At 39.3% G+C, this 23,859-nt stretch overlaps 1 protein-coding gene across 6 annotated transcripts in view; it reads left to right on the top strand.

Moving 5' to 3' along the window:
• nav1b (neuron navigator 1b) overlaps nucleotides 1-23,859 on the top strand; it is a 101,998-nt gene that overhangs the window by 45,317 nt on the left and 32,822 nt on the right. For all 6 annotated transcript variants that reach the window (XM_074665918.1, XM_074665945.1, XM_074665927.1 and 3 more), the window contains 2 exons: nucleotides 6,066-6,168; nucleotides 9,172-9,522. In XM_074665918.1, the coding sequence (XP_074522019.1) occupies nucleotides 6,066-6,168; nucleotides 9,172-9,522 (454 nt within the window). The remainder of the gene's footprint in view (nucleotides 1-6,065; nucleotides 6,169-9,171; nucleotides 9,523-23,859) is intronic.

The raw sequence follows: 23,859 nt of genomic DNA on the forward strand, positions 1-23,859 counted from the left end.
ATGCCCTACAGCAAGAGTTGTCATCTGCTATAAGTCACAAGATCCGCCACAAATTCACAAACTTGTTAACAGCGATTTTCAGGTCTTGTTTCCTATCTATTTCAGGAAAAATGATTGTACATGTGAGCAGTAAATGAAGCCACTGAAAAAAATGATGATGCTTGTCAAAATCATGTATTTGCAAACATGAGTGTGCTTTTATATTATCTAACAAGCCTGTTTGACAGATCTGTTAACTGAAGCAGATGATGGTTTATGCTGTTAGGTGAACACAACTACTGAGCCTAATAGGGCTGTATAAAAAAGGTGATGACACCGGTCTCTGTGAGTTTCTCAACATACCTCATCCTGAGATGACTTCTCATTTGACAGCATCACTTCATTTATGTGAAGTGGCTAACTCCATTGAGTTACTTTCTGTAACTTTAATGGCTCCTAACATCTCCTGGAATTCAATTATCAGCATAAATTCATAGTAAGCTAATGCCAACACTGCTACTTCAGCCTTCTACTGCACTGAGTGACATTATCAAAGATGTGTCATAGCATTTTGTCAATAGCTGAAGATATTGAATTAGTTCAACTAAAGCCATTCAGATTGATAATTTTCCTCAAAGATGTAAAGATAAAGAGCAGAAATGTGAAATAGAGATCTCTTTTCATGCTATGCTAAACATTATGCTCCCTATTTTGCTTTCTATGGAAGGAAAATTAGGAGAAAGGGGTGGGCGGCTTTGTCTCTGTGTGAAGTAACATCAGTTGATGAGTCATTTTAATATGGTGAGCTTAAATTCAGAATCACAAATGAAGCTTTAAGAGGTGATGAAATCATCAGCAAAAGCTGCAGCATGTCTAAACACTTGGGTTTTTAGAAATAATTAAAGGTCCCATATTATGCAAAAATCACTTTATTAAGTCTTTTGGTGAAATTTGTGGGTCTTTGGTTTTCCTCTCAGCCCACAAAATGTAATATTTAATGATAAAACCTGTACTCAGTAGTGCTTGTGAATATAAAATCCTGACCTAAAACAAGCTGTTTGGATTGTGGGGATTTGCCTGCTCCGTTTTTGGCTGTAAACAGCCACATAGTTCCATGCTCAAGCTTCCCATCTCGGAAGAAGACGAGACTAAGTGGCTTGAGTTCATTTATAAAGAAAATGTGCCAGCTACACTCAGTAAAACAGTGCATGTGTGTGCTAGTCACTTTACGGCCAACTGCTTTTCCAACTTTGGACAGTACAACAGAGGGCTAGCGAATAGACTGGTCCTGAATCCAGGCACATTACCAACCATCCATCAACACACCTCAGACCCTGGAAATGTGAGTATTTTAAATGCTGTGTGCTGTGGAGCAGATGTAAGAGCTTTTCCTCAGTGTCCCCCCTGTCTCTGTGTTAGCTTCAGGATGCTAACTTAAGCTGCGGTTAGCCTGTTGTTTTAGCCTGTAATGTTACAGTAAATAAGCTTTGCTGTTTTCTAAACATTGTGTACTCTGAGCTTGTGGCGCCGCTCTCAGTGACGTGGAAGAGCGGGGCGGTATCAGTGGTGGCTCATTTACATATGAAGGCCACGTCTACTAAATCAGACCACTCTGAAAAGGGGCTATGAGAGCCTGGAAACAATGCTGCTGTGCTTGATTTATTGGCTTTTTGAACCAAAACATGCTACTACCATTTCATAAAGACATCAATGATCCATATTAAACTGCAGAAAAGGGGCATAGTATAGGACCTTTAAAGCGATGGATTTGTTGCTAGTAAAACACATCAGTCTTCTCCTTAAAACAGCTTATTTCAACCACAAAATGATAGCTTTATAGTCTAAAAAGTGAACACCCACTGAAACCTCCCCTGTCATTACTTTGAGTGTTTTTTCTGTGGCGTGAAGTACTCTGCTTATTTTCCCCTCATCATACCACCTGCCATTATTGAAAACTTGGAAAGCTGCAGCTCCATTTGTGGCAGGAAACGAGAATCATCTGAATTTGTGCCGTGTGATAAGCTCCTCTTTTCTCTTCCAAAAGTTCCTCATGAAATTTAATCTAATGAAGCAAGATTTGAAAATAAAACAAACTCAAAGAGGTCTTCATCCTTGAGAAATTGATTCAACAAGTTAAATCTTTTAATGTAAATTAAGCAGTGTTTGTAAAGTTAATAACTAAATTCTTCCTTTCCTCAGACTGTTTTGGTGCACAGGGCACTTCCCGTGTTGCATCATTCATTGGGGCTTTCCTGATTCACATCTGCTTCAGTATTCTGTCCGAGTTTTCCTGCTCTGTATTTCAGAGATCACTGCATTGCAGAGTGCCAGAGGACTGTCAGTCAGCGCACAGGAGCGGAGTGCATAATGCATACAGTATGATACACCAGAGACAGATGGGATTGACATGTGTGCTGTACGTCCGGTGTTCTTGTTCCCTATATAACCAGGAATCCAGTCCAAAGGAAATCAGCTCTGCTTAATTTAAATGTCTCATCATGTTCGTGATGTGATCCTCCAGATTTAAGCCTTGACCTACTTTTATCTTTGTTATATCCATCTTGAAACAGAAGAGAAAGAAGTGCTGGAGTTAATCGTTTTAACCTTGAATGATGTAAATGTTTTATTATGCTTTCTTGAAAATGTCAAACAACCTAAATTTAACAGCTTCTTTGGGCTCTGTTGTCCAAACCTTTTGGACAAATTGTGTTTGATGTTTTGGCAACATTGTTCTGGAAATGTTCAATACAGTTCTGAAAACTGAGCTGAAGATTCAGGTTAAATCAAATTAATACTCCGAGGAGATTCTCCTTCCAAAGAAACATAAAGGAATGTTATCTGAGCAAATACGATCTGAAGGAAATCAAATATAAGCCAGTTTCCTCTGCTTATTTTTCCTTCTAACGTAATAAGGGCGATAATGCAGTCGTGAGAGTGAAGTTACTGAGCTTATTGGTTGAAGCTTTCATGATAGTAGCCCTTTCTTTGTAGTCATCTACATTGTTGGAGAACTTCTACCACCACTGACTGTCTACTTACGCTTAGCTTAAGCTGCATTAACACTAAATTAAATCTGTCTGCAGACAATCTAATTCAGTAGAAATCACAAGTTTATATCAGTGTTTTTTGTCATGGATAATGTAAAGTGAAAGAGTAAATATGCAAATTAGAATTCTTACTTCTAAAGAGTGTGGTGTTGCATCTTAAAAGAGTTCTAGTTTGCATCATCACCTACTCTACGCACTAATAAAAGACATAAATACCACAACACAAAAAGTTGATTTAAAGATGTATTATCATGAGGCTATTAAAAAGTCTTTGATTCCAGTCAGTTAAACTTCTTTACTGCCCTAATTATCATAAACATTGTTCTTTATTTTTTAATCTTGTCTCCATCCAGCTTTCATAAAGTAGTTGCTGGTCTTCCTTGGATTGAAAAATAAATATATAAACAAAAAAAAAGAAAACAATTATTTTAATCATCCTGTATTCATTAAAAAAAATGCAATAGAAAAGTATATTAAGTTAAAAAATAAAAACACAAAATCAAATTAATAACTATTAGTAGCATAATTTAATTAATAATATTTTGATAAATAAAGTTTAATAATTTCCAATTAAGTTATGGAAATAAAAGTTTTTTTAAGATCAAGAAGCTTAAAGTTTCAAAACAGTTAATATATTTTATCTGTAAGAAATCCACCAGCATTTCTTTGAGAGACTTTTTAAAATGATTTCTGTTTTTGATCCGTCTCACATTGGCAGTGAGCTCATTCCAGGCAGAAGATCCTCCAAAAAGAACAGTTCAACGGTTTGTTCTTAGACTAGATACTACCAGACAAACAGTGCTCTCTTCATGTCTTATATAACCATGAAAAAAAACCAGATTATTATAGTATATCACAAAGCGAAATTATGTTTTGTTCCACATTTAGTGTGAATGACAAAGAAAACATAGACTAAAGGTGTCCATTGAGGGAAACCTCAGATAAGGTGAGCTTTACTTCTGTAGGAATATTTATGTTGCTGCTTTAGAGCTCCCGCAGCTCTCCTTCTTAGAGCTTTGAAATACCTCTTATAGCTGAGTTTGCTGTATAAAGATCAGCCATTCAAGATGCTTTCACCAGCTACAGGATGTTTGTCCATACTTTATTTTACATTGATGTAACAGGTGGGATGTGGTTGTCCCTGACATTGTTTTTACTGTCGACTGTATCGGTGTTGTGATGTTTTGACCAATTAAGATCAAGTTTGTAACACGCCTTGGCCTGTTCTAACATCAGCTGAATATCTCATCTTATCCAGCTTTCATACACGAAAACCATGTATTGTGTTGAATAATCATAATCCTTGTTGACATTTATAAAAATTTTGTGGTGAAACAGGGCAGCTGTGGCTCAGTCATAGAAGCTCAGGGAATACTGAACCCCAAACTGCTCCTGCCCATAAACTGTAAAAAAAATGTACGTCATCTTGCTTGGCTCGAAGTGAGGTCTCCACAAGAACTGCTTCCCCTAGTGACTGGCTGCAGTATAGGTTAAAAAATCCGGCTTTCCAGCCATTCCAGATGGGCTGTGGTCAAACTTTAAAAAATTAATACTCCTCATAGAAATTCTTTTTTTCAAGTCCGATTGTTGTGGTGATTTGAAGATAACATTTGGCTGTCTTGTATTCAAGTCCTCTTTTTTCTGAAAAGTTTCGTTTTCAGTAGTTATACGAGGTTAAAAACAAGGCTTTGCGTAATGTTTAGCGATGATTGACAGCTGCCGTTCTGGTGTATTTTTTTCTGGGGGTTGTAAAATTTGTCGAGAGGTAGAGTCAAGAAGTGATTAGACCCCCAAAAGAAAAAAAGTAATTATTTTTTTTGTCACCTGGCTCCACTCAGATTCTCCCAGAATCCCTCATCGTCTCTACTGCGCAGAATCTGGCTGCAATTGCTGCCAATGGCTGTGCCTGTGATGGCGATATTTTGGCTTCAAAACCGTACAATGATAAATGGTGGAGCCACGCTGTCCACTCTATACATAGTCTATGCTCCTGCTATTGTTCAGTGGTGTTTTTAAATCGCCACTATGGGTCAAAAGCCAGTGGTCTTTTAAGTGCTGTTCCCAGGAAGGGCATCTGATGATAAATTGTGCCAACCATGCGGAAAATCGGAAATGGGTGACCCATTAGCGGTGGCGGAAAAGTGGGGAAAAGAGGAACAAAAAAACGTGTCAAATTTTGAATGATTGAAAAAAATGTAACTGTTCAGGTGTAATAATAACGCTTGTAGTTCACACTCTCTCCATCCACCATTCACCCTTCAAACACCCTGTTTGCAACCAGCACATTATTTGACATGTGCTCCCCTGACATCCCGCCTCTCCTCCAGCTTTGAATGTTAATTTCTTTCTCCCCCTGAGGGTTTCTACTTTCACACACTGCAGTGAAGAACCCCGTCACCTTTTCCTTTGAAACAGGGTGGTTTCTTTCATTCCTTACAGCTTACGAGACAACACGATTAATTGTTCTGTAATATTGATTTGACACGTCATGACCCACTGATGCCACACTTAAGAAATGAATAAAAACAGCTGACCTGTTAGTTGAATGCTTGTGGCTGCAGCTCAGCTCAGTGTTAGCCTTCAACATCAGCTGAATGACTCTTAGAGAAAGCTCAATTAAACACAAAAAGGAAAACAGAAGCAGAACAAGATTGCGCTGTAAAAGTCAGGCTCCTTCCCCCTGGTGGGCAGTCTGAGTTACAGGCCACCCTTCAGCGTTTCATGTTCAGGATGTACCATGTCGGCTCCTAAGAGGGGGTGCAGCGGGGTTACCATGGAGCCCATGGAGTGAAATTTGTCTGCCTAATGATGTGAGCATACGTTGGCTCTGTGCCTGCAAGGACGACACCTGTCACAACAGTTTAGACAGAAAAACACAGGCAGGACCACACACATGTGGAGGCAAAAATGTGTCTGTGTGCACGCATGACTTCTCTTAAAGCACAGAGACACAGCAGTTTTAAACAACAGCTTGTATTTGGGTTTTATTTTGACTCTAAATGTTTTATAACCTGTTTGTTCTGCATGGCTGCCCCACAGACCCCGAGTCCCAGAGGAAGCGGACCGTGCAGAATGTCCTCGACCTCCGCCAGAATCTGGAGGATACGATGTCGAGCCTGCGGGGCTCCCAGCTCAGCCATAGGTGAGCGCATTATATCTGTAATCAATATTTTACAATGGTTTCTTCTACTCTGCTGGATAACATCTCATTTAAAGTGAGTATATGGGGTTTCTGTTCATAAAACCTTGGCACAATTCTGACTGGTTTAAACTGAAACACATTGTCATGCAGAGGAGAGCTTGTCGGATGGATGCATTACACAATTATGCGTAAACAGTTGTGTTGTGGATGCTTGGAGAGTTGCCACCTGTTTAACATCTGGCCTCTATCCGTCTTAAATAGCCCCTCTCTGTTTCATGGTCATGACATCACTCTGTGAGTCGCTCTGTTTTGCTCTCATTGGCTAAAGTCCAAAACTTAAATTCATTACAACAACCTCACAGCATAATAAGACACTGGTGTAGGACAGGTATTTATTTTATATGGGCATTAAATTGTAAATAACATCCTGTGTGACATCACTAAGGTTGTTTTAGTGAGCACTTTCTGACACAGTTCATTTGTGTGTAACTTCACAGACTTACTCATGGTGCAGGTTCAGATACTGTAATAAAACTCTGCAGCTCTTAATAGCTTTTTTAGCTCACTGTTGTGATTTTTACACCCCCACATAAACTTTGAAGATGAGTCATAGCTGCCCTCATTAACCCTGAAGATCAATCATATGCTACCCAACAACAAGAAAGGGCTCATGGCTAACTTATTAGCGGGTAAGGATTTTAATTTAAAAAAAAATCAAAATCCAACTCTTCATGGTCCAAAGAGCTTTACCAAGTTTTAGAGGAGTTGCAATGATGTACAGTTTGTCAAGAAGCTAATGGCTAAAGCTCTTCTTTCACACAGGCTAGATGTGTTCATCTTCTTTTAGCCACTGAAGCTGGTTGATTCAAAAATGCCCCAGAGGAAAACAGACTTTGTGATTTGGGTAAAGTACAGTGTTCAAACTATAAAAACCAAAACCCACACTTATATCCTTATCACTGGAACTACTGGATGTTATCAGGGGTCATTAGCTGCACAGATAATGGGCTTGTAGGGGCCTGCCGATTAACCCTGATAATGCCTATTCAATCAAGTGGTAATCCATTTAAACTGCATATAAAATCAGACCAGACAATGTCTTGTAAATCTCCCATGATCCAGTTTTGGTGTGAAATGCAGCCTCAGTTTCCTGTTCTTGCTAATGGGTTAGAAACATGTGTTAACAAGCAGTTAAACAGATGTCAGCTAAAGGCCATGTCAACACGTAGCTGCCGAGTATTTGGGAAACCGGATATATTTGATATATTTACACCTGTGGTCCACACAAAACTGCAGTTTTACGTCACTAAAAATGATGCTTTCTGAAAACTCCAGCCAAAGTGAAGATTTTGAAAAAACTGCAGTTTTACGGTTTCGTGTGGACGCTGGTAAACAGAGTTTTCGGTTCTCAAACGTCACTTCTGACTGACAAGGACTCTTTCTGATTGGCTGGTTTTACGTCTGAAAACACTGCTCAGTATGGGTTTGGTATGCCTCAAGCCGCACTTATAGGCAGATTTGCCCGCTGCATGTGGACGAAAGTATTTTTAAAAACAAATGTGGGGGTATACTCGTTTTTTAACATACTCGGCTACGTGTGGACATGACCTAAAAGGGTTTCTTATACTTCAGCAAAAAACTGTTTTAGCATATGAAATAAAAGTGGTCTTATTCCTATGTGTCAACTTTTTCTGCCTCCTTATGGCCAGAAAGAAACCATGGCAGCTTGAGCGGTTTAAGGTTTTTCTTAACCATTCATGCCTGTTGGTTTAATTTTAATGCCTGCTTGAAGAATTTCCTCTACAAATGTGTGGGGACGTATGTTTGTGTCTACCTCTGTATGTAGTGGTCACTCCAGCTTGATGTAAGAAAATATCCGTGGTGACAAAAACATATGAAGTGAAGATTAACAACAGTTATCAACTGGGAGTCTTTTGGACAAGTGAAAATGTCAGAGGAAAAAAAGGGACTAGAAAGTGGGGGAAGGGTTGTGGTCAGAAGTCAAACCAGAGCCCGCAATGATGACGACTAAAGCCTCTGTGTGAAGGGTGAGCTCAACCACTTAGGCAAACCAGAACCCCCAACCTGCACTTCTGTACTTTTTAAAGATTGTGGTCCATGATGGGCTAAAGCTTTTCAAGACTGATGTGTATTTTAAGCTGTAAAAAAATACCTCCAAGCCATTCCCACCTTGGATATGCTATAAATTACATCATTATGTTGTCTCTAAGAATCTGTGCTCTCCTTAACTCATTCATCTTAAAAATTCCTCCAATTTGACACTTGAAAGGATGCCTGGGAAGACAACTTGTAACACTGCACCGCTAATTTATCTTATAGATATTTTATGAATTTTGTAAATCATTTAGCTATTTTCTAAGCTAATTCACTCTCTTTCGAAAGTAGAAATTATCAGTCTGTAGGTTTCTGGACTGACACCAGAACCAGCCTTCATACTGTTAAATAATCCATCAGCAATGGATAAAAATACTCCCATGGCCGTGGCTGTTGCAATATTTATTCGAGCGAGTTGGTTCTTGGAGTTATGTAATTGACAGACGCAGAAGACGCTCAAAGCCATTTGGAGGACGTTTCCAACCCTGACCTACTTACAGAAGTGAAAAAAGAAACTTTGATATCATCTACAGACACAGAATAATAGAGAGCTATGCTTTATTGACAGAATTTCTTGAAAAGGAAGTCCTTGATGATGTGGATGAATTGCACAGAGAGACACAGACAATGCTGCAGGCTGTGTTAAGAAAGAGAAATCAGGTCGTTCTTATCTTCATCCACATTTCTAGCTTTTGTCCCTGAAGACAATACGACAAAAAAATCTCTATCTGGGTCAGAAGCAACTCAATGACACCGTAGCTGTCTTTGAAGGACTCCTGAAGAATGTCTGAATGTCGGCTGTAGTTGCATCTCTGTGGACGGGATGTTTGCTAAAAGCCTTCAGAAATATATATCCCGCTCATTGATGCTTCCTTCATCTGTCTCCAGCTGTTTGGACAGCACTAACGTGGGCTACGACAGTGATGAGACCAACGCTCGCAGCATATCCAGCCTATCCAACCGCTCATCCCCTCTCTCCTGGCGCCAGGGACAGTCGAGCCCTCGTCTCCAAGCAGGCGACGCCCCGTCCTCCACAGGGGGAGGGTATCAGGGGAGTAAGAGCAGCTCCCAGTACACGGCCCACACCATGCCCGCTCGCTGCTCCAGCCGGCTCAGCAGCATGTCCCGTATCGAGCTCATCGAAGGGTTGGACTCCGAGCTCAAGTCCGGTTACCTGAGCGACAGCGACCTTCTGGGAAAGAGTCTGCCAGATGATGACGACGATAACCTGGCAAACGGGTAAGGATATCTGGTATAAAGCAGCTCTTGTTACTATGACTGCATTAACCCTTCAACCAAGGCCATTGACTGTAAAAGATGGATGGCTCTTAAAACTGAAGCCAGAATTTCTTCTTGTGCATCTGGTTTATTTGGGACTGTCAGCGCTGCAGGATTCAGTTCAGGAAGCTAGTTTTTGATGTACTGCCATGTCCCGTCAAGCATATCACATGTTGAATGAGCTAATATCCCACTGTGAAAAGAGCCATCAGTCGTTTTTATAGGCTCAAGTTAAGCCTTAAAGGTCATTTATCTATGAAAGCCAATTTCTAACTGGTACAAAAAAAGTATAGAATAAAATCTGGTATTAATAAAAACAGTCATTTTAATAACAGAAGGTAAAGATTGGGGTTTAAAAAAGTCATTTGGCAGTTAAAAGGGTATTATAATAAGAAAGTAAGTAAAACTAAGAGATAAAAAGTCTCTTTGATATTAAAGTCACCATATTGAACTAATTAGTCAAAATTATAGGATAAAATAATTATCTAAGGTAATGCAAGGGAATTATAAAAAGAAAGTTTTTAAAGTTTTGGAGTGGTTTGTATAAATATAAGATAAAAAGTCAGTTTAAAGGAAAAAAAGGGAGTTATAATAAGATATGTTGTAGAAATTATGCCATAAACATCGCTTTGAGGTAAAAAGCCAAAATTTAGACATGAAAGGACAAAAGTATGTGATTAAAAAGTCATTTTCACAATAAGATAAGTCATTATGGTTAGTCAGTATTTTTTTGGTAAAATAAGTCATTGTTAAGAGATTAAAATTCATTTTCATATAATATTATTATCATTAGACAAAATGTTAAATTGTAATAAAAATTAAAGCTGCAAGCAGCGTTAGACGGGTCCTCGGGGCTCATGCCGGTTTTGCCCTACTATCATGGTATTGGCCCCACTGTGTCCAACAGAATAAGACGAAAATTTTGGTGGTGGTTTCATCTCTCTAGGACATTCCTAGCCCCAGTTAGGGCTATTTTGCTGTGCATAGGTGGAAGTGAGCCTAATGGCTCTGAGAGAATATTATGGGATGTCAGGGAGTCAGTTGATACCATGTCAACGTATCCTCTGCAATGCTGAAGGGAAATAGCCAACTTCCTGTCTGGGAAAGGTCAGGGTGTCAGCAAATAATTTGTTCGTCTCAATGAGATGAACATTTTGATGTTGGTTTGATCTCTCTAGGACATTCCTACTGGCTGCTATGGCTGTTTTAATGTGTCAGAATGTGGACAGAGGGAATATTATGGGATGTTTGGTATTATATTGAAGAGTTTGATGCTTGAAATGTGTGTGCAGATTTTGGTGAGTTTTTGAGCATGTTCAGGGGGTCTAATAAGCACTTTAATGGAGGAGAGAGTCATTGTGTCCTCTGCTGAGTCATGTGACCAGCTGTGTGGAACTCCTAATCAGTGTGTGACATCATCACAGAAGTGCAGGAGGATCAAATTCCGAAGGGACAAACTTCTCATCCTGTAGGCCAGAATGTTGACCTAATCTGTGTAAAAGTATGATTTTCTTGTAGAACATTTTGCGAGGAATCCAGCCATGTCATTTTAAAAGCTGTGCGACTTTTATTTTTTTGACTAGAGGCCCAACTGCTTCACAGAAGCTCCTCTCCCATCTGTTAACATTGCGTGGTCGGCGACTTTGAGGGCTCGCCATTTGAAAACCGGGCCCGAAACAACAACTTCCTGAACAACTTTTGTAGAACAGGGTCTGGTCTGTCATGTGAGCCACTTTTCATGCCAGTACCATTTTTGGTTCCAGCGGATTTAATGTTTGTAGAAAGGCTAAAAATTCTGAAAACTCTTATTTTGGCGGGCAAATTGCCGGTTTCCTGTTGGAGCAACGCAAAAATACCTCCTATATTTTTTGTGCGTCTCAATGAGACGAACGTTTTGATGTTGGTTTCATGTGTCTACGACATTCCTGTCCCGAGCTAGAGGCATTTTTGTGTGTTTTTGTCTGTTTTAGAGGTTTTTTGGCTGTAGAGAGATTATTATGGGATGGCGGGAGTCATGTTTGGTATCAAACGTAAATTTTGGGCGCCCATAATGTGTGTGCCAATTTTGGTGAGTTTTTGAATATGTTAAGTGGACCTAATAAGCGATTTACTGGAGTGCGGAATAATAATAATAATAATAATAATAATAAGAAAGAAACGCAGCAGGAACAATAGTGCCCTCGGCCTTCGGCCGAGGGCACCTTCTAGCTCTTGCTAGAAGGTGCCCTGGCTCAGGCCGAGGACCCTAAAAATAGGACAATCCTGAGACCAAATTATTATTGTAAAAGAGAGATAGGTCATTTTTGAAAAATATTTTGTCATTTTTATTACTTAGTTTGTCATTGTTATGATATGGTAAGTCTTAATTGAGAAATTAAAAGTCATTATCACTAGCATAGAAGTTAAATTTATGTGAAAGGAAGCTGAAATCATTTCATCAATTCATGACTATTTTTTTAATATGGTCAGTAGTAGATTTGCTATCTCACAGTTTTACTCTTTATTTTATTAGCTTGTCTTTCTATAACATAAATTAGACGTAACTCTTGACTTGGACTTAGCATTCTGTCCCCTTTTTAATTAACCTAGCAGAAATGTGATCTATTTACATCAGTATGATAAAAAAAACTTAATGACAGAAACATGTTTAAGACAAATTTGTTTCCTATGTATGTCAATGTGGTAGTTGAGCCCATTCCTTTACATAGCTAAGGTGGGGTTTTATGACCTATTCTGCAGCCAGTCACAAGAGGGAGCTCTGGATGCTATGGCCTCACTTTCAGTGAGCTCAGTCAGTCCATCTTGTAATGTGGTCTTTTTTTAGGGCTGATGCATTAATGTGGATTGTCTTTTGAGCCAAAGACCTGTCCGGGATTGTTGTTGAATTCAGTTTAGCTTCAGTTTTTTTTTTTTTAAGCTAATAAGCTTCCATTTATACTTGCTGGGCACATATGAAATACAACACTCTTTGTACAATGATTGTGGCAGTTTCACATGCAACTCCATACTAGAAAATTTTCATGCAGACATCCTGGTTTTCTGCGCCTTGAGCTGGAATCTGCAGTTTTTGGACCTGACAGGCCAATTGAAAAGCTTTCATCAGCAGTTTGTGCAGGTGCACTACTTTCTAAGGGTTTCTCACAGCGCCTCTGACTCCTTCAGAAACCGCTGACTGTGAGGAATTGCTTTCAAGAGAATCAAATAGCTCTTCAGGTGTTCACTGAAGAGCTATTCAACTGGTATAAACCTCATAGCTTCTCTGACCTTTGGAAGAGATCAACAGGTACAGGACTGATGATAGTTCAGATCGATTATATGAGAGTTGCTTTATTCTGATGCCCCTTCTTCATCAACATCTCCTCCTGCGCCGTCTCCTCGTGCTTCTTGGTCTTTTTCCTTTGGATCCTGTCATCCTTTCTCTTCTGCTTCTCCTTTTTTTGCTTCTTAGTCATCTTAGTTTACTTTCCTGCTGTTTCTTCATCCACTTCTCTTCTTCTATATCCTCTAATAGTTTTTCCTCTTTCATATGTCCTCTTATGATTCTGAGTTTTCTTTTGTGATGTCTTTCTTCTGGGTCATGTTTTGGCCCTTCTCTTAGCTCTTATTCCTCTTCTTCTCCCTTTTCTTTGTGCATACAGTACATATGTATTACTTTTGGTCTACTTTTGTTCACTCTGTCATCATCACGTCAGTTGTCTCCTTCTGGTTTCACGTTTTGTGCTCCTTGGTCCCTTTCATATCCATCCGTGGACATCTTTTTTTCCTTCCCTTTTGGATGCAGCTCCTGCCTCTTAGTTTTCTCCGTCCACTTCACTCGTCTTGATACGTACTTTTTTTATTGCATTTTCTTTCCGGTCTTCTTTTTTCTTTTTTTTTTTTAATTCCGCTGCCTTTCCTGTGTTGTATTTTTCTTGCAGTATTTTCATTTCCGTTACTCACTTTTCTACATCCTGACCTTTCCCTTCACCTTCCCTCCTCTTATATCCTTTGCGTGTCTTTACCTAATTCTTTCTCCCAAGTTGTCAGCTGACAGTGAGAGTCAGAGCGAGGGAGCAAAAGAATCCAGGACAGTTCTCTGGTGAGGTTTAGCAGCTTTATCGCCGCTGCACATGCAGTGGGAATTAAGCTCAGCCTCTGGAGCGTTCGGCAGGCCCTGCTTGCCAGGTCACGTTCTTACTACAGAGTGCTGCAAGGAGAGGAAAAGAGATGGGACACATTTTGGATGAGTGAAAAATAGAGCAAGGGGGGGGAGTTTGTAAAATGGAAGTAGGTTAATTCTTCTTCAACTACTGTACAACTTGGATTGTGGGTGAGTCGTTGCGGCAAGATTCACTTGAAAAGAAGAAGCAAATGGTCATCTAGCTTTGTGTGTACAAGCATTTTGTTTAGAGCGAGGTGAAAAGATCAGACAGAAAAAAAAACCCTGATAAGGTTAGGATTAAACAGGAATTATGTCATGCTCCTCTGTAACATCCACTCAAAACCCATTTAAATCTGCCCTGTGTGTTGTCCTCTCCCTCGCTGCATCAGTGACTCAAACTCATGTGTGAGAGGTGAGCGTGGGGGCTCGCCTCTGCTTGGCACCACAGGCTCCACATAAATGCAAATCATTTTACATAACTGTGCTTTAAAAATGCCTCATCATGCTCTGTGTTAGGCCAACAATGTCAACAGTGCTGAAACTTCTTAGCAAGGTGAGAGAATTAGTCCTGACAGGAGATTAGCATTCACAGAGAGAGAAACTTTTTATAGACAGCGAAAAAATCCTTCAAAGAAAATTATACAACACAGTAAGAAACACCAAAGTCTGACATTAAAAATTAAACAGACTTCATATCCTCTGCATTTAAAAAGTGAAAGTCGAAAGGTAAGAAGGAGAAAAAGTTAAAAGGGCTAACACTCAAAAAATATACAAAAGAGATAATTAGTGATGTATTTTGAATTGAACAAATATCAAGGGCTCAAAAGTAGAGGTGCAGGATATTGGATTTTTTGCCGATATTTAACAACTCATTTAGCCGGTACCAATACCAATATTTTTAGAATATCTGCATAATTGCAGAGATTGGCGACTCTCTTCTGTACTGGAAGTGGTGTATTATGTTATGGTGCATTATCACATTTGTTATATAATATTTGTTTCTTTTGTAAAATCAGAAATATGTATGCTTGAAACTCTATATTTATTTTCAACATCTGCTTTCAACCGAAAAAGAGGTTTCAAATTAGGAATCCTGCTCAAAAGCTGGATAATGCTCTTCCTGAGAAAATCATAACATTACTGACAACCAGGACAAATTTGGCCAATTTTACAGTTGACAGTCAGTTAACATAACCTCTGTTTACTGGGAACATATGAGAAGTTCAACTGTATAGCAGTTAAACCCAAATTGAATTAAATTGTTTACTGTGGTAAATGGTAAATGTTCCTAAATGAGTCAGCTACATGTAGTTTACAGACTGCAGCTTAAATCCAAGTTTACCTTAAAACAGGAGCCAAATATGGGACTACTTAATCTGAACTGCAAATAAAATCACAAAAAAATGCAAAAAAAAAAAACCATCTGCAACTTCAGCTCATTAGAATAGAACTTTATTGTCATTGTCACAAGTACAACGAAATTGGAGTCACAGCTGCAATCAAGAAACAAAAGTAAGAACGTGTATAGAAAGTGCAAAAAGGTCCATAAGAAAATAGATGATGACAGCTTGTCCATCATTGTCCAGTCAGCCAGCCTCCACCTCCACAGGGTCCAGGACTGAACTTCTTCAGCAGTCTGTTCAGTCTCTGTCTCCTGGATCCTGTCTGCTCACAGCAGGTGAAGCTCCCAAAGTGGCGTTGGTGTCTGATGTTAGCCCGGTTCGCCATGTCTGTGAATAGCATGATGCTATTCTGCCCTCTGGTGTTCCCTCTGTTGATGGGTTAGCACAGCTAGCTCGTCCATCTTATTGGAGACGGATCTTAAGTTACCAGTAACGATGGATGGAAGGACAGGTCCATGTCGTAACTTCTTAGCTCACACCTGAGAACCAGCACGTCGTCCTCACCTCCTTCTCCTCACCTTGTGGGAAGACATCAGGCCTTATACCACTTAGCATTGACATGCTACAGACCGCTAACAGCTGAGTTCACGTACACAATGCAGCCGTGGTTACATGTAGGATCTCCAGACAAACACAGGAGGAAAAGTAGTAACAATATCACTGAAGCCACAAAAAGTTTGGTGTCCATGACCAACAAATGAGCCATACAAAGTAATGATCCACTCCAAATACAAAGATGACAAAAAAGAGATGAAAAAATTTACAAGAAACGGACAAAGAAGAGAGAGCTGCTGCAAAAGGCAGCCAAAACCAACCGGGTGGCACCTAGCAACATTATTTTATCGGCTCATTATACAAGTGGATTTGGTGTGTTCGCCGATATCCGATATTTTCTTTTTAAGCCAATATCAGTAACACCGATAACATGCTGATAATATCGTGCATCCCTACTGTCTTCTAATTGATGGATGCATCTAAAAACTCTACTTTGATATAGTGCATGAATATGTTTACAAATAACAGCAGATTCCTGCACTTGTATGTACTCTGTAAGTTTTATCTTATGGCTGCTAAGAGGAAATGCCTTGGCTGATCTCTGGCAGTGTTTGGATACCTCCAGACAGATTTTTCAATGCAGAGAGTACTTGAACTCTCCGTGGCTTTAGTATTCCTTTGAAATATAGAAATCGCTGCTTGGTGCTATTTTCTCCATAACCTTGAGTAGGCTGCAAGCTTTATATAGCCTGCATGAGCGTGATTGATGTGTATGCTTTCAATGCATAAATATGATGCAACAAACACATTAAAGTAAAAGGTAATATGTAGTGAATGGGTGTTTGGGGCATGAGAATCCTGACAGTTTGAGATGTTTAAAGCTCACTATAGATTTTCCAACTAATCACAGAGCAACCATTAAAAAAAAACACAAACAAGTTGACACAGATTATTGATTTAAAGATGTTTTTATTGATTTTAAAACCATCCATGACTTAGAGATGCTCTCACTTGTTCTGCTGCTGTTTCCTGGATTACAGTGGAGGGTGTTGCTCCATTTTTCCCTGCAGAGGTGTGGAGTCCAGTAGCTACTATTACATCTGTGCCCTCTGACTGTCATTATTGCTGACCCTCAGGATCAGTCTGTGATAGAAATTAACATTTTTGCCACAGTGTCAACAGGCAGAGATGAAATGTGCTTGAACTCCTTTTCATTGACTGATTTGATGTGATGTGATGTGATGTAAGTATTCATATTGTCCCTTATGAGGCCTTTGCATTGATTTATCATCAGTGTTAAGGAGTGTTGACCAATCACAATCAGAAATAAAACACAGCCTTTTGATATTAAAGCAAAGAAAAGATAAAGAAATGCCTCCAACAGCTTCACTATTTACTGATATAAACTCATGTTGCATTGTGTTGCTCATCTCTTCCTCTTAGCTGCACCACTTTAACGACTTCTAAAGTTTGATACAACCTCCTGTCTGTTTAATTCAAAGGGTTTTTACGCTGCAGATGTCACAGAGGTAATAGGATTTGATTATGTAGCTTGGTGTGGTCCATATTTAACACACCAAGAGGACAGTTTGTGTGTTTGAATACCCACATGCTGATTACCCAATGTGTCCCAAAGGCATAGAAGATAGGCTATTGTGGCTGCCAGAATGTGGATAGATATGGAAATACGTGGTGCTATTCTCTGTCTGACCTTGAGTAGGTTGCTTGCTGTATTTGGTGGATAAAGGCTGTTAAAACCAGTTTGGTTTGTATGCTTTGCTGGGCTGTGTTTGCATATGGTTCAATGAAAAGTATCTCTGATCTCTCTGCAGTAATACAGCAATGCTGCATTCCTCCACATCAAGACCTAATCCAGCCTGATAATTACACCAGCATCCTTTGGTTCAGATAGATAACAAGCTAATCCAGGCAGAGCAGCGCACGCTCTAGTTTTTCTTCTTACAGTTCCCTTTTTGCAATTTCTGGGCTTCATTTGCATTTCTACTGTACACATCCCCTGTCACACCCTCACAGTTCAGTTCATGGAGAGCCATTAACCACCAGCTCTTGAAAATAGATCAGGCTCCTCCTGCGTTACCATGGAAACCTGCTGGTAATCGACTGTACAAGGAGGTGCAATTTCTATCCTCTTTTACTAAAGCCCAGCTCTGCCTTTCATACACTCATTGATCTGAGTTTATCATAAGAGTTTGACCTATTTCTGAGTGGTAGTGACTTCTTGTCAATCAGTGATCCTGTTTACTGCTTCACATGATAATTTTTAATTTATCAAAGCAATGCACAACCCTCACAGCACTATAAATAATACACTTGCATGTGAATAATAGGACAGAATGCATATTTTTAGCTGCAACAAAACAGTGCAACTGTTTCCTTTCATTAAATTTCCAGCTCATGTGCTCATTGATCTAAATTTAACCCTGATAGCATGACCTACATCTTGTCAATCAATAGTATAACCCTTTATCAGAGTGTAAGAGGGATGTATCTCATAAGATGCTAATGCCTGAATATCGAGGGAAGTATGCATGCTGTTAGCATCTGCAGCACACTGTACAAAGTCTAATGGATATCGATTAGCCCACGGCAGACAGCAGCAGCTTTCGAAGGCTAAATGTGTCCACCCTGACAGTAATCACTGCAGCTGTGTGTCTGCCTCATCAATAATCTGATACCACGTACAGTACATCCTAAATCTCCTCCAGAGCTCCAGCTTTCTTTCACAGCAGGAGACCCACTTCTCTCCAGTTAAACTCATCTTAATGAGAATCTGGTTTGTCCCAGTTTAAGGAAAGTTGTAAATAAGCCAGATTTTTAAACTACTTAGTATGCATCGATGAAAACTCAGCTCTCAACAGTTTCTCTCTTTTCAAGTATGGACGCATGCCAGAATCCCACTGTATCTAGATTGTAATGCACTCAACCACAGAATTACTATACTGAGAGGCTGCAGCACTGAATTGTTTAACCTGGGATGACTCTGAGTGGTGTTGCTCTGATTTAATAGACTGAAAACACTTTGTCTACAGCTGATATGTTACCTCTCACTTCACAGTGAATTGTGGAGTCCCTCAGGGCTCACTCCTGGGCCCTTTTTTATTCTATTACTTAGTGCACTAACTGTTGTACTTCATACAAAGACAAGATATTTCTTCACTGCTGTGTTTAGGACACAGATGTAAACAGAAGTTGAATTTTGACGCTCTTAAATCATACTGACTTTTAAATTTTATATATATGTATATTTATTTATTTATTTGTTCGTGTTTTCATTTATGTTTTTATTTATTTATTTATTCATTTATTTATTTATTTATTTATGTTTTTATTTATTTATTCACAAATGCCAAACAAACCAGACTTCAAAAATCTTTCACTAAATGCTTTTGTTACTTCAAACTAAATAAAAGCTAAATACAGGAAAATTAGCTGCCCTGACAAACTACATGACAGCCTTTATTCTTAAAATAAAAGCTTTTTCTATTTTTACACTAAATATAGATTGAGACAATCTTTTCAGTTTGTGAGGGATGAGAAAAAAAACAAAACTAATTGTCCAAAAACATGCTTTAATTTTATCATCTTATAAACTCACAAGTTTCTACTCTCACCTGCCAGTACTCTATGGGGGCTGCACAGGAGTCTAATTAGAGACGTTAATTGAAGGAAATTAATGGAAAACAAGAAACTGAGGAAAGCATGACACGTCTCAGGTCATACGACTGAAATACGAGATATCCTTCAGCCTGTCTTTCTAGCACAAACTTCACTGTATACATTAAATGCTTTTCTCTGGCTTTCAAGTGTGCACCAATCCTGACTTGACTTTTGAAACCACTGAAATTGCTCTGTTAAATTGTTGGCTGTATTTAATCCAACAAGTGTTTTTCTGTTTGACTGAATAATTACACAAATTTCCGATTCATCAGTGAGTGTGTGTCTGAGTGCTGATGTGGTTCCTCATTTATTCTCATTCACGTTCGACCACAGCCTGAATCACAACTGCTTCCTGTGGTTCAAATTTTCACACCATGCTGGCAGACACTCACCATCACTCACATGATTTCCTGCTGTTGTAAGGCATATTTTAAAGACTGCTTTCAGAGTAGAGCAGTAATCACTTTATATTGCTGTTGTCTGCTGAGTTTTTCCATCTCTGGTAACTAAATTATAACTACGGCTCAGCGTTCGCTCTCATTTTTGTGGTGTCCAACTCATTATGGTTGATGTTTTGCAGCCACTCAGCTGCATTATATGTAAGCACAGGTTGGCTTCTTATGCTTAATACAGATGGAAATGACTTGTTTTTTTCCAGAATGCCATTTCATTGATGGGTGAAAGCTGTCCTGATGTTTATAGCAGAACATATTATTTTCACAGGAGGCCAGTCTGCCTGCACATTATCATGGTCCCTGACATATTAATGTACTATCAGGGAAGGTCATCAGCTTCAGAACCATGAATTGGAGGATGTCAGCAAAACAAGGATAATGTATTCAAACATTGGTTTGGCTCCAGACTTCTACTCACTTGGGGAATGAAGGAGAGAAATGTCCTCAGCGGGAATAAAGAGCATTAATCGTTTTTAGAGCTTAAGAGGAAGCTCAAGCCTTCCACGACTTTGGGCTAACTGAGTTGATGATGCACCTTTTCCCAACAAAATAAACACTGCATGAAGCTAGGAAATGTTTTACTTTCCTGTTTGGATACAAAGAATTGACAGCAACAGGAGGCGTGTACTTGTCTAAGTTAATCTGGTATGTGTGACCGTGCCTGCTCTTACTCTTACATCAGCCATCACTGATTTTCATGCTGCTCTGAGGCAGCTTAGAAACTTGGAACTACATTCTTATTTTATAGTTCTGGTTTATTAAGTTCCAGCATGATCAAAATATTAAAAGTTCAGACATCCAGCCGACGCAACAGCATTACTGCACAGCTTTAGCATTCATTAGGAGTTGAATTTCTTTCCGCTCATTACATGAAAGTCCATTTTTCATTCTGTTCTCAGCTCTGACTTGCTCCTCACTAACTTGGGGAAAAATCTGGCTCAGATTGTCTCTAAATTTCTTCTAGTTTGACTGGTTAGTCATGACGTTGTTCAGCTGCTGTTTAATGCTTTTCTGGTTAAGTGTTCTCAAGTGGTTTCATCTGAAGTTTTCCTTTTCCCATGAAAAGATGGGAACCAAAAAAGTAGAGCTGAAGTCTATATTATCAAGAATACAAACTAAAAAAGAGATACTTGAAACATGCAATGTCTGATTGTTAACTGTTATCACAACCAAATGTGATGAAAAAAAAACACTTACAAGCACGTGTTAACCACAACTCACAGTTTCCATGTTATACTATCTGCTGTTATTGTATTTTTCTTCACAGTACATTAACTACCTTTTTATTAAATTAGACGTTATGTTTTCCTTTATGATTCTTCTTTCTGACCTCATATTTAACTTTAACTCTCACACATGACATCAGAGCTGATATCATTCCCTGTAGATCATACTGTGGGAAAAATACTGCAGAACAAGTGAGGGGCGAATAGATTGTCCTTTTGTCTACAAGGTAACAGCCAGTTTGGGGCGGTTTTAAGGACACCCAGAGACCTGGACTGAACCTTTTTAAATGATTCTATACAGCAGCACTACAGGAAGCCGTGCAGAAAGAAAGACAGGGAAATGAGGGAGAGAGAAAAGATGAAGGAGGCTGGTTCAGCGGCATCACAACTCGGATCATGCGGCAACATGGCTCGGGATGTGCTGCCATGGCAACCGTCTTCCACTGACCCACTGATGAGGCTGACTTGTGTGTCAGTGTTATAGCAGCTGAACGAATATGTGCGTGTATGTGTGTGTGTGTGAAGTAGAGAGAAAGCGGAGAGCACAGAGGATGATGCTGTAAGGCAGATATAGATTGATGGATGGAGAGAAAGAGGGAGAGAGGCTGGTGTGAGACTGCCACGCTCACCACTTAATTACATTGTTTTTTAATTGCCATTGTGGGGGAGAGCTGTCTGCCCATAAAGCTATTGTTTGACTTTCTGTTTGCATCCTGGTACTGTCAGAATTTACTGCAGCATTAGCTCTGAAAACTGTTCCTGTTCAGGGCTAAGATTAAATATTTCTGATACAGACCTTCTGATTATATTCCAACCCTGAAGTCTACAAAATGATAGAAGGTTATTCTTTCCACACACCCATACTAATGACCCTCAGAGGCTGTATTTGGAGTTGCACCAGACAGTGTAGGAGGAGAAGTTAAATGTCCTCAAGAGCTTCAAACGAGTCCAATTGTCATTTTGGTCGAGCTTTGAATGCTAATTAAGGCTAGTGGTTTCCTGACACTGTTTTTTTTTTCATTTGTCAACCATGCTAAAATACTATAAATAATGCTGATATCACATTTTTGTTGTTGTTATTGTCCAGTATACAAAGACTTGGAAGGGGTTATGCTACAATGATGAAACTTGACATGCACTGAAGTCAGCATTTTCTGACACTTACGGCATGGTTTATATTTTAGCACAATCATCTTCAAGCCTCTCCCTACCCCTATTGAATTCAGCTTCTCTCTTTTTCACAGTTGATAAAGCTGCAGCATCATACCCTAATGTAGCAACCATGTCAGCCTGAATGTCCTTGGGGGTTGACTCCTTTTTCTGCAGATATTTGACAGCGCCAAATCGCCAAATTTTAGCCATATTCACGAAATGTCTCTGGTGATACTTTTCAAAGTCCTCAAACATTACTGTCAGTTAATCTGAAAACAAACCATTAATGCATGCCAAGTTTTATCACTGTGGCAGAACTCCTACCTAGTCAGGCTATGAAGTTTTCAGCCCTCCCTCGTAAATGTTTTTGACAGTCAGAAATATGTTTAATGTTTTCTGCCTGGTGTGTCCAGGCATCAGCCACTGCTTACTATTTCAAATTGGCCCAATAAATTGGTCTGTCTTTATTCTACGACAATAACAAATCTTTGAATGTAAGAAATTGGAATGCGGTTATGCCTGCGATATCGTTAATATGACTTTTTTTTTTTTGATTGTCCACAGTCCTAACCTTTCTTAACTAAGATCCAAAAGATTAAACTTATACAACTTCTTTGTGATGAACTTAACAGTTAGTCAAAGAAGCTGTACAGTTTTCCAGCGGTTTGGCCTGAAGTAGTGTAAGTTTGACTCAAGATGAGGATCAACTATTAGAATATTAATATTTAACACTCAATCTATTACATTGTGTATGCTTAATTTGGCAGGCAACACAAAAACAAATGAATGTATTAATCTTCCCAATTCTAGCTTTTATTACACAAACCCCTAAATAACCATTTCATGAACTGTTACATGTGAGAAAAACAACCACTGAATATTTTTCTTCTGGTGCACTCTGAATGTATGTTGTTACTGTATTTTCGTTACTCCTGTATGATGTAGATAAGCTCTTGGTTTAGTTTACTCCTCTGGCTTTGACTTTCTTGCAAACCACATTAAAGCTTTTCCCATACCATTGTGTGGATCTGTTTAAATCCTGGCATGTTGAGCAGAAAAGTGAGTGTTTACACGTCTCTAAATGTTGGACTGCTCACATCCTCGCTCATGGAAACTATGTGTATCGACAAACAGATTCTATAATGCTCAGAGGGTTTGCTGCTGCAGTCATCTGATCCTGGATCTGAGCCCCAGGCAGTCTGCATTCAATTTCCCTTTCCTGCCCCGGTTGGACCCTTTCTATAGTCGGAGTGCTTCCCAAACTATTGAAGCCTCACACATTTTCTGACCCACTTAAACCCATCTGTACAAAAAAAAAGAAAAGAGAAAAAATGGGCATTGGCCTCTCTGCTCTGGTTCTCCGCAGGCGCTGCTGGGATTACAGTTTAGTGAGGCAAACAACTTGGGGTCAGCACTTTATGGGCAGTGGCTTTTTAAGGAGGGATGTTGTTTTCTTGCCTCTGATTACCACACACACCAAAAACACTTTTATGAAGTCATACAGCAGTCAATTTAAAAGCTGTTTTCAAGCTGAGTTAATTTGTAATTTGCAGATGTTTCAAATTGGTTTAAAAAAAGTAGACCAAAAAAAAAAAAAAAGTATCCGCTCCCTCAGCCCCCCTCCTATGTGTTACCCAGACGTACAGTACACACAGGATCCCACAGTCAGCAACTCAACACATCTGGGGTCAATATGGAGCTTCCTTTCCCCACCAAGGGTCACTAAAACTGTATCCGTACACACCAAA

The sequence above is a fragment of the Halichoeres trimaculatus genome, unplaced genomic scaffold (assembly GCF_033239565.1).
Source record: "Halichoeres trimaculatus isolate MK-OKI-2021-1 unplaced genomic scaffold, fHalTri1.1 fHalTri1_scaffold_1, whole genome shotgun sequence".
NCBI classification, from domain to species: Eukaryota; Metazoa; Chordata; class Actinopteri; order Labriformes; family Labridae; genus Halichoeres; species Halichoeres trimaculatus.